Source organism: Muscardinus avellanarius (assembly GCF_963383645.1).
Source record: "Muscardinus avellanarius genome assembly, chromosome: 1".
In the NCBI taxonomy this organism is placed as follows: Eukaryota; Metazoa; Chordata; class Mammalia; order Rodentia; family Gliridae; genus Muscardinus; species Muscardinus avellanarius.
Genome location: NC_137786.1, coordinates 4,030,777 through 4,042,921, shown reverse-complemented (window position 1 = coordinate 4,042,921; position 12,145 = coordinate 4,030,777). Strand labels below are relative to the sequence as shown.

Genomic DNA, 12,145 nt, shown 5'->3' with positions numbered 1-12,145 from the left:
GCTATTCCTCCTCCAAATAAGGACGTTTTCCCCCCAGTGACCGAAAGGGCAATTACCCCTTAAAATCTAGGGACAATTTGCCACATAGAAACAGAAGAGCAGGGGACCAGCGCGAGGCACTCCAGGTCACCCTCCAGGACTAGGAGCACAGGATGGGGAAGTGGTGTGGTGTGATGAGGTCAGCACTGCGCACTACCGCGTGTGCCCTGGGCCTCTAGGGGCACCTGAGGTCAGGTTGATGGCACCCGGTAGGGCTGTTTCATTGTCTGACTCACCACAGACTAACCCAAGATGATTAAAAAATAGTCCACATGGCGTTACATGTTAAGTACTAAAATGAACACACAATGACCCAAATTAACATAAAAGGACTTCCGGGAAGATGGCGACCTAGAAAAGCGGGGCTTAAGAGCCCCGCTAACAACCAATCTCCATTACCACAAAATCAGCGCCTTTCATAGCCAGAAAACACCATCACCAGAGAAACAAAAAAATCACCAGGCTCGAGAGAGAAAGCGGACTGAGAACAGAGCTCAGAGCCACAGAGGAGATACACCGGCCTCACGCCCAAGGACGCGGCAGCAGCACCATACTGCCGGCGGCAGCGGCGAGTTCACAGGACGGCTACAGCAAGCCGAGGTGAGCCGCTGCGGAACAGCCAGGCGGGATTTCTCGGCGCAGGGAGCATCTAAAGCTCCCAGTGGCTGAGCTCAGCACACGCTGCAGGGATTCGGAGTGGAACCCCAAACAAAGAAGAAATACGCCAGCCTCACGGCCGAGGGCGTAGCAGCGGCGCCATATTGCCAGCGCCATATTGCCACCGGCGGCAGCAGCAGCGAATTCACCGAGTCCAGTACAGCTACATCTGCGTACTCAAGAACAGTGAGTCAAATTGCGGGCCCCAGAGGAGAAATCCCAGTACTGTACTCCCTGGGACTTGACCCAGTGGGGGAGTGGCGGTGGCAGAGATATCACACCATAGGAGAACGTGCAACCTGGCCCCCCCCTACAGTCTAAAGCAGCCTCCATCGACTCTCTGGGTCGGAGACTCTGTGATACAACCCAGTAAAGGAGTAGTGGGGTCTGAGATACTACTGACTCGAGATCCAGAGCACCTTAAGTGAAGTCATAGTGACCCAAGGGAAGAACCCAGAGAAGGCACGAACTTCCGAAATCAGGGGAAAGAGAAATAATACTGGAGCAATGAATTCCCACAACCCCACAACATCACAACCCGATAAAACTGAAAATCAGAGATTTCTAGAAGATCAAATCAGGAAAATAACTGTAGAAATAATAGAGGTGCTTCGAAAAGAACTCAGAGAGAGCCAAAAAGAGATAAAGGATGCAATTAATGAAGTAAAGGACTCAATTCAAAGCACAAACAACCAATTAGACCACATGGAGAACAGAATCTCGCTCTTAGAAGATGATCATTCCAAAAATGAACGCATAGTTTCTAATCTAGAAAAAAATATCCAACAGCAGGAATCTGATATTGAAGAAATATGGGCCCATTTTAAGAGAGCTAACCTAAGAATAATTGGAATAGAGGAGGGAAAAGAAGGTGAAACCAAAGGGATCAACAATCTCTTCAAGGAAGTAATAGCAGAACATTTTCCAGACATAGAGCAAGAGGTTGATACACAGGTCCAGGAAACTTATAGAACTCCCTTTAGACAGGATCGGAGAAGAGGATCCCCACGCCACATCATTGTCAAAATGACCAATGTGGAAACCAAGCAGAGAATCTTAAAGGCAACAAAAACAAAGGGCCAAGTGACATTCAGAGGCAAACCAATTAGAATCACTCCAGACTTCCCAAACCAAGTCATGAGAGCCAGAAGGGCTTGGAGTAACATATTCCAAACTCTGAAAGAAAACAACTTTCAGCCAAAAATTTCCTACCCAGCAAAACTTTCTATCAAATTAGATGGAGAAATAAGAAGCTTCCACGACAAACAGAAACGGAAGGAATTTATGTCTTCAAAACCAGCACTAGAGAAAATACTCAAAGATATTAACTATAAAGAAGAAATAGGTAACACACATCAGAACTAGAGAAACAAGATTTTCCATCCAACAGACAACTAAGATTGGTTATCTGTGGAGATTCATTACTTATGTTAGTCTTTTACCTATCTCTAAAGGGTATTGTTTGCCTTTATTGTTGTTAATTTTTAGGATTTCTAGTTGGAATATTAATATACCTTCAGATATAGCATGTGGAAATATTTTATCCCATTCTATTAGTAACTTTTAACTCTGTTTACATTGTCTTTGGATATACAATATTTTCTTTTATTTTTTAGGGAGTTTGTATACTCTTCTGTTGCCTGTGCCATTGAAATCATATCCAAGAAATCACTGCCAATTTCAATGTTGTGAGGTTTTATGACCCAGATTTTCTCCTAAAAGTTTATAGTCTTAAGATTTATATTTAGGTCTTTTATCTATTTTGAGTTAATATTTGTATATGGGATTAGGTAAGGGTCCAATTTTATTCTTTTCCATGTAATTATTATTTTTCAACAATATTTAGTTAAAAGATTATTATTTCTACCACCGAATGTTCGTGGAAACCTTGTCAAAAATAACTTGACAATATAGGGAAGAATTTAGCTCTAGGCTTTTATTTAACTCCAATGGTCTATATATCTGCCTTTAGAACAGTACTACACTGTTTCAATTATTGTAGCTTTATATGGTTTGAAATAAGAAAATATATATCTTCTAGCTTTGTTCTTTTTCAAGATCGTTTTGGGTATCTAGAGTCCATATTCCATATTAGGATAGATTTTTTTTTTTTTCGGAAAATAAATATATAAATATATGATAGTTTCAGCTAAAAAAATAGAAAAAAAATATTCTCTGGTAAGACAGAATAAGAAAGTAAAAAGAAATATTGAAATATTATCTTTAAGTCAGCAAAAGCTTGGTATCAGACAAATGAAACTGTTATGTGAGATTATCATTTTTAATTTTGGATAAATTGCTATAATACTAGATGTCAACCACTAAGCCAAGCATGGGAGGGAGGGATGGGGAGAGAATGGGGAGGGGATCGGGTGGGGGCTGACTGGGCGATGTGTGCATGTATGTCTACAAAAGTTTGTATCCCACTATGATGTATGAATACAGTGCACCAATTTTAAAAAAAAAAGTTACAATCACACACACACACACACAAACAAAACCACCATAAAAGCATGGCAGCTCTGAGGGGCGAATTCTGTGGTGGTTCAAGTGTACACCTCAGTCTTTCAGTGTCCCTTTGAATTGTGTCACATGTACACTAGGGATTTAGGGTGAAGTGTCCTCAAGTGTGACAATGACCATTTAAGGAAAAAAGCTTAAAAAATTACTTTAGTTCAAGATGAAGGGAATTAGCATGCTTACCTTATCTTCTTAATTTTCCACTGCACTAGATCTAGAGGGTGGACAGCAGAATCCGCGTGGAGACCAGAGACAAGACATTCTGCAGGTGAAAAGCAAGGGCCTGGGGCAGAGGCTGCTCCGGGCAGGTCCAGAGCAGGGCTAGGTGGGCAGCAGTGCTTGAGCACTCCAAAGGTACCCTGCACGTCTAACAAGCTATGCACTGTCAACTACTGGGCGACCACCGGCAGCTCCTTCCTGCTGCAGGGGCTTGGGAAGGTGTTGGGCAGCCCTGCCATTCCCAGCAGGAAAATCAGGAAATGTGGACTCTTGGTGAGAACAACGGCATCCAGGAAGAGTTATGCAGCACTGACCTGAGGCGAGCCTGTCCAGCATCCCAGTGTCCTTCACAAAAATACCAAGGCCTTCATAAAACCAAGTGGATATGCTCATTGGCATAAAAAACTAAACAGTACCACCTCCGCCTGGCAATTCCCTCACACTTCTCTTTGCTTACAAACTGAAGGCAGAGAGAGCCGCATGAGTCCATTCACAAGAACATCGAAGGATATAAAGAAGGAAATGTTACCATACAAAAGAAGGCACTCCTTAAAAATCCCAGGGTCGTTTCCAACCAGCTCACCAAACTGACAGGTAAACGGAAAGAAGAGGAAACTGTACAAGTTAAAGGCTCTGATTTTAGAGACTCTTTCCTCTAATTTTCTACAGCATGCCTCCATATTGAAATCTTTGTTCATCTTTAGTTTTAATGAGGCAGGAGGATCAGTTTTCCTTTATAACCTCTACTCACACTACAAATCCTGTATGACGAGGTTCCACAGGGGCTGTGTCAGGAATGTCATGGGACAAGAGACGAGTACGCGTGTTGTGGGCAGGAGTCCTTTGCTCAAAGCGACAGGCCTGATCTCCCAGGGTCATCGTCCCTGCCAGTAACTCACCTAGACATATTTTGATGTTGTTCTCAGCATTTTGCTTTAGGGTAATTTTTAAAGAAATGACCAGAAAAGAATTTAATCAAATAGGCCAGAGTACCTGGCTGCTCTTTTTACCCTGAAATATGTTTTCAAGTACCATTAATTTTACACATTATCCTGCCCACACATTTCCCCACTTTCTCCTGAAGATACCAGGCCTAGGCAGCATGAACAGTGCCCCCAACATGAACGGGCTCTGACTCCCTTAAGGGCGGGCTCCTCCAGTGCCAGCGAGGTGCCTCCAGCCAGGCTCTGCTCACAGGCGCGCCTGCAGTGCCCCCTGGTGGCCACAGTGCAATCCTTCCCTCCCCAAGTACACATTCCAGTTTTTTATTTTCCCAACTAAATTTGCTGAGTTACAAGGCCATATTGTATCTTAAGAGACAAACTGAACATGGTGACAAAGAATTCTGAAAAATCATGATAAACTGTGTAACTAGTCTAGCATACACTGGCTGGTTTTGAATTTGGAATGCAAAGGCAGCACTACCAGGAAGGTGCCAGGTACAGACAGCCGGCTGTGCCTTCGTCAGTGCCCCTGGCCCTTCCCCTGCTTACCACCTTCCTCATCCTCTTCAGGATACCAAACCCAACAGCTCCTTTGAAGATACAGGCACCCCTGTGGGTGCAGCGGTGCAGCCTGTTCTGGTTACCCCAGCACTGCAAGGACCCAGCTGGAGCTGCCCGGCCCTGTGTGATTCTGCGGATCCGTCTCTAGCCCAAAGTCTCATCCAGTTCCAGGTTTAAGTGTCTGCTCATTTTGTGGTTCAAATCCTACAAAGTTCCTCCTGGAGACCAGAAATGAACAGCGTAAAACCCTGCTGCTCTCAGGATCATGAAGCACCACGTGCAACTTGAGGACTAGGCATCAGATCTCAACACGGAACAGAGCTGCCAGGTAAGCTCAAAGCACCTAGAAGCACAGGATCCGGGAGTCAGCAGCAGTGCTACTGGACAGCACAAAAGATATGTGCCTGCCTGCCCTCCACGAATTAAAACTGCACAGCACTGCCGAGGGCCACGCCTCTGGACCACCTGAAGCTGCACTCACACTCAAACCGCAATCCAGCCTGGCAGACTGCTCCAGCTCATCTTTTCCCCACCTCCCACTCCCACTCACCCTGCAGCCCGGGTCAAGCCAGAGTCACAGGGAAATGCTCGTGAGGTGCCCCGCGCCCTCACCTGGCCTGGAGGCGCAAGCTGCAGTCACTCCTCCTGGGCTGCCTTCTCTTCTCCTTGGCCTCGTCCACCCGACTACCAATCACTGGAAGGCCTGGGAAGGTTATTCTTCTCCCTAAATGACCACACAGATACACACAGAACTTTTAATTACCTCCATATGCTACCTACTCCCAAACCTCTGCCCTGATCTCTAAAGAATTCCACCTACAAAGGCTTCCTGCTGTATGTTTTAGGATCCACATGGCAAATGCTCAGTGGCGGATGTGTGCTGTATCTACGACCGGCCACAATGCCCTCCGTAACCCAAACCTTTCTTGATTTCTCCCTGCCCCCCCCCCCCTATCACAAGACACTGGTTCCATCTACAGGATAATTTGTTTTGGTGGTACTGGGAACTGAACCCAGGGTCTATGCATACTTGGCAAGTACCATACCACCAAGTTACGCTCCACCACCCGAGACAGATTTTATCTCCCTGGATGGTTGGCACTGCGACCACTGACTCCAACTCACCTGCTCCAAGGTCACACCCCAACAGGTCGCTCCGCTTCATGACACATCCGTCACACACCTTAACCTCAGAAGAGGCTCAGTGAACCGCACCCTCGCGAGACGTCTCTGCTCAGATCCCCCTTGGTGACTTCTTGGTGTGACTGTGCCTCTTGCTGGGACAGCGGTCCAGGTCCTCGGAACTGGCAGGTTTCCTGCAGGCAGGGTCACTCACCGGCTCTTAACCACTGCACACGTCCGTGCCCTTTACTGCACTCACCCAGTCTTGGTGGTGGTTATTTGCTGGTGATTACGTATTTGAGAATTTTCTCAAACCACAGCTTGGAGGTCTGAGAGAACCTGGCTCCCAACTGCCCTGCTGACCGCCCCGCTCAGCCTGGCACCTAGCAGACACACACACGTGCTCGCTCGACACTCACTAGTGGAAAGCATCTCCACACCAACGAGAACTTCCAAAGGGACAACTAATTTAATATTCGTAAACCTCAGTTATGACTTGATGTTAAGAAACAGGAAGAAGGATTAGCAACATGGCTGTCAAGTGCAGTGTTTCAAGGGCAGCAATCTTACTTGAACAAACCCAAGGGGCGAGCAGCATTTACCTGGTATTACTAGGAAGCACCTGTCTCAGTGAATGCTCAGAGCCAATGAAACACCGGTGATGCAGCAAGTTATGTCACCAGGAAGTGAGGCGCCAAGGAAGGGCCACTTCTTCCCATCTGTGATTAGCAACAGTCCCTTCATCTTTGTTAGAGAAGACCAAGGACCAAGCTTTACTAATCAGACCAATAATGTGCATGGCTTACTTTTATTTTTTTATTATAAAAACACATACAAGAGTTTTAAGAAATGATGAATATAAGACAAATCAGAATCACGGTGAGTTATTAAACCCAGTTTCTATATACAAACACTAAAATTCCGCAAGGGGAACATCCTCTAACGTGAGACACATCACAGCACTGTCCACAGGCGCGGCAGAGCCGCCGGCCTGGGCGCCGCAGGAGCACTCCCGCACGTGGCCCAGACAGAACCTGCGGCACAGCTTCGACTGCTCAGTTCTCCTCCTGATATATAGTTAAATATTTTTAAGGAACTTTAGAGATTCAAATAAAATACATCAAGTGAGTTTCTGCTAAGGGCTCTCAGTGTTGCACTATGGTCAGTTAGGTACTACATCTCCAGGAAAACTTTTGTAGCCCGTTTCCAGCTAAGGAGGGGAAGACTCGTCTCATTGTTTGGCCAATTTGTTTCTTCCTAGCAATTCATGAGTATAAAGTCCAAAACACTTCAGGAATCAAACCATGTTTTTATATTGTTCACTGTAAAATGCCACCCAACTTTCAAAAGCCACTAAAAGGACACTTTTTGCAGCAAAAAAAGGGCTAGGTTCAAGTTTTTGTTTTCGACCAAGACACAATAATACAATCCGTATGTCACATGATCACAACGGCCGTAAGTGAAATGTACGTGGTTTGGGAAGAAACAATTACACAGCTGCTTGCTTCTCCTGTCTCCTTGCCAAACACTGAGGAGGGCCTCTTGCCACCAACTCTAAGCTCTGTCTTTCCTCTCTGGCCCTCAGTTGGTACTGAAAGCTGATTAGTTTGCTGATAACAAGAGGTGTCAAGGCACTTCTCCAGCAGTCACCCTGGCTGGCTCAGCTGAGCAACTCTGCACTCAAGGAGCCGACTTCCTTCAGGCAGCTGACCACTGCAGACGGGATGCTGTTGGAAGTCTCTCTCCGCCAGGCTTCCAGGATCTTGGATATTTCCGCTGGATTGCTGGGACTCAAGTCACAAAGAGCGTACACAGCCGCTAACTGTATGCCCCATGGTATATCTGAAAAAATTTTTCAATCAATCATAAGACAATTATCTGTTACTCAATTTTTAATGCTGTAATCTATGGGAGTACTATTCAGATAAATAATGCTTTCTGCCAGCAATGACAACTAATTGTAAAAGAAAAACCTCACAGTAAAAATAGTCATTTAAGGCCTGTCTACAATAAGAAAACAGAGCTGATCGCAGCTTTCAAGGCTGCTGGGACTGGATGTGTCCTGAGGATCGCGGTCTATGGTGGGAGGGAGGGGCTGTCCCGAGCAGCTCTGAAAAGATCACGCTCCCATGGAGAGTTTTTAAGAAGATGCACATCCCATGATGCCTGCCAAAGACAGGACTCTACTAAATATCTGTAACACGTGTTCACCAATGGCTTTGGGCACAAAAACAGTAAAATGAGACAAAATGAAACTGTCCTCATGAACACTTCCACAGATCACAGTGCAACCAGATTCTAGCCAGTTTATTTATTATAACATATCAATTATAATTCTGTTAGTATATTTAAGATTAATTTACTCAAATTTAGTTTCAACAATTCACATGTATTTCAGTATTCTATGAGTACTGTATGACCCAACTGGGCAAACTAGTACTGCATGTTAAGTGCCCCTTATCTGAAGTGCTTGGGGCAAGAGACGCTTCAAGTTTTTTATTTTACGATATTTACATATGCTTAATGAGATATCTTGGGGATGAGATTTAGATCTTAACACAAAATTCATTTACGCTCCACATACAACTTATACACAGCCCAAAGGTAATTTGATAACAATATATTTTAATAATTTTGAGCATGAAACAATTTCCTGGTATAAAAATTTCCATCTGTATTATTTTGTAAGTACCTCCAAATTTTCAGATTTTGTAGTACTGAGGATTATGGATTAGGGATGCTCATTCTGTATTTAAAGGAAACCACCAAACGCCCCCACATTCAGAGAGTAATGCTGAAAATGTAGGTTGAACTGACCCTCCACCCCCCCGCCAGGCTATAGACATCGAGAGAAGCAGAGCACAACACAGCGTGGCCAGGGCTCAGCAACCCGAGAGGAGCACAGTGACTCATGTCAAGCAGCAGCCAGGGCCGAGCCCAGAGTGCAGCTCCGCAGGCGGACAGGCCAGGTGGCTGACAAGGCCCGCTGGCTCCTTACCTCAGGCACACCAGGCTCTGCTCTGGGCTTTAGTGTATGGACAGCGCGGTCCACCTCAGGGGCTGGCTGAGGATGCAGTTTATGACATCCTCCCCAAGAGGAGGACCACTGGGCTTCTAGGTAACGTGCACCCAGCCACGGGGCAAGTCTGCACCGACTGGCAAGACAAGCGATCACCGCCCCTCTGGCTCCCTTTGTGTCTGTGCGCACTCGGACTGTGGAAGACGGCGCTCGCTTATGGAACCTGGCGTCACTGCGGCAGCTCCTTCCGGCCTAGCAGGCACCCAGGGAGAATGCGCCTCCGGCTCTTCTCCACAGGCTTAGCACATCAAGCCTACCGGGAGCTGAAGACAGTCCGCCACGTTATGGACATAGCGGGCGCACGCCGTATTTAAGAGGTCACTTTGCGCAGTACTGACGAGAAGCTGCTTAACTACATTATTCCTTGATTGCAAAATACTCAAAATGGATTCTGGATTCATCACGCCTAAGGGATCCTTTAAGTTTTCCCCACAAAGAACAACACATAAATTCCATGTGACACAGTATGTAAGTGGCGAGGGAAGCCCCGCTGCGGCAGGCTGAGTTCCAACTCTGCCGCCCTCTCCGCTGCCATGCTCAGCACACCAGCAGCGTGGCGCCTTGCCCTGCAGCACCTGTCTGTGTGCTGCCTCAGTGGGCCGCGGCTTGGCTTGGCGGGGCCTTGCGGAGAGCCAGGGCGAGACCGTGGCTCACAGCCGGGAGGGAAGAAAACCCCATCCCAGAGGAGCACCGCTCCACAGGGCAGGCACAGTCACTGCCACTCGTATGCGCGAATGTTAGTGCTGAGGGTATGCGGCTGGGGTTCTGTGGACAAGTAGGGAGAGAGGCACCGAGCAGAGCAAAGAGTCAAAGAAGGTGAAAGGTGAGCAAAACCTCCATGACATACAGCAGTTTTAACAAGTGAGTTTTACCTTCATCCTGGGCGTGCTGTATAAACATACCAATAACCGAACTGATATTTTTCACAGCAGTTGGAAAGCCTTCCTTCAAACCCAACTGGCCCAGGCGACCTAGAGGAAGCAGAACAAAGCACAGTCTTTGGACAATGTCCACTCACTTTTCACATAAATTTCGAGTCTGTGTTTTCTCTTGTGTGATATTATGTATTCCAAGCCTAAGAACTGGCAACTAAAGTTAAAATGGGGACCAACTCTTAAGTGAAAATGGGTTAAACAGTGAGGCATCAAGACTAAGAACAGTCATGTATGTCTCTTCCAGGTCATCAAGGTGATAGGCATCTCTTCTTTATTTACACACAGACAAGATAGAAGGGGCTGCCTTTTCAGGTAAGCGACACCACACCAGATAGATTCTAGAGAGAATGGTTTCAGCAGGTCAAACCTGAAATGGCTAGCTCCCATTGGCTCACGGATCAAATGAAAGAGCACACTTTCAAAGCAAAACATTTTTGGTCCAAGCCCTCGGCAATCGCCATCTGACACCAGCAGCCGCCCTCTAGTTGGGTGACAGACCCCGTGGACTCAAGCTGGGCCTCACTTCCACTAAAGGAATGACAAATGGGCTACTTGGAACAAACACACTTTCAAAAATGAACAAAGTGAGCTCTAACTTCAAGGAAAGTTCAAATGGCAAATGATAGTACTTGAGATTTTAAACAAAATTAAAATTTTGGAACAACTTCTACCAGCAGCCCCAAACATGACAGTTTTCATTCTTATCTTGACAATTTTCACACTTATCTGTGAGAAGGCTAGTAATACTAAATGTGGGCATTTTCTTTCTTTTTTTGGTATTATTGAATATTGGAAGATGTGTATGAATCAATTATTTTCCAAGTTAATAATGCGGTTACAACCTGGGCAAATGGGCCTGACTATGCAGGTTAGACCAGTGCTTTACTGAAACAGTATGAAAAGCTTGCTAAGGTTTCAGATTCCACACTGCAGAACTAACCTTTAAAAAATTACTACTTTGGCATGTGCAAGCCACAAGGCAAGATCCCATCTCAAAAAAATAAAATACAAATTAGTTCATGTTGAATTTTTTTGTGCCATCAGAGGAATATCTAGAATTCTAGAATTACATACTGTCCTTTTATGAATCAAATCGATGAAAAGATTTACTTTATAATCAACCAAAACACACTGGAAGAGGTAAGATGCAGAGCAGAGAGTGAGAGAGAAGCTATCTTCTACTAAGCCAGATAGTAAAGAGGTCTGCAACAAGGCGAGGCATTCACACAGCTTTTTGCTGGTTTTGGAAATGAGAGAGAGAGAGAGAGAGAGAGAGAGAGAGAGAGAGAGAGTGAGTGAGTGTTAGTTGTTAAAATGTCATTGATATCAATGACCTTATAAATGAAAAATTTAAATGACTATATATTTTTAAAATTTCTGTTTAAGTCCCAATACTGTAAATACTGATAATACAGGGTACCGAGTTCTCTGGAGTTCCTGACACTGATTAACAGTATACAGGGGTTGGTCCTGACACCAGAAGGTTTGAGAACCACTGATCCAGGTCACAGGGCAATACAATCAACCAAAGGCCAAACGCCAACAGGATGAATGATCGCATCTATCTAGTTTCCAAGCATCTGGATCCTTCCTTTATTCTAGTGTGAGTTTGCTTTGAGAGGAATCCTGTTCCCTTCAGCAAGCAAGGCCTTCACCTTCTTTGGACAGTTTCTTTATATAAAAAAAAGGTCCTGGAACATGTTTTGGATGTGGTTTTCTGACAATATTATATTGTTTGCTCATTTTTCTATGCCCAAGGTCTCTCTCAATACTCCAAACATCCATAGATTAATGTACAGATCTGGGACATTTGCCTCATCTCTATTTTGAATCTGGAGAAACCGAGACATATTAGTACTTAAACAACTGTCAGTGTTTTATAATTCCCTACAGGAACTGGCCTAGTGCTTGATACATGAACCCTGAACGCTGTGCTACGTAACAGAGGCTAAGCAGATATCTACTAGCTAATTAATATCTAGGTAGCTCCTCTGCAGCCTTTCGAGCAAGCTGAAAGACTTGTTTTAGGTTGCTGTTACCACTTCTAAACACCTCCTTGCAGTGAGATC

General features: G+C 45.3%; 1 protein-coding gene across 1 annotated transcript in view; it reads right to left on the bottom strand.

The window, feature by feature from the left end:
• Window positions 1–7,722: 7,722 nt before the first annotated feature.
• The window catches only part of ICE1 (interactor of little elongation complex ELL subunit 1), a gene marked incomplete at both ends in the record, with an annotated part of 56,640 nt that continues 52,217 nt past the window's right edge, over window positions 7,723–12,145 (bottom strand). Inside the window, 2 exons of the mRNA XM_080697908.1 lie at window positions 7,723–7,904; window positions 10,014–10,112. Of these exons, the coding sequence (XP_080554034.1) occupies window positions 7,723–7,904; window positions 10,014–10,112 (281 nt within the window). The remainder of the gene's footprint in view (window positions 7,905–10,013; window positions 10,113–12,145) is intronic.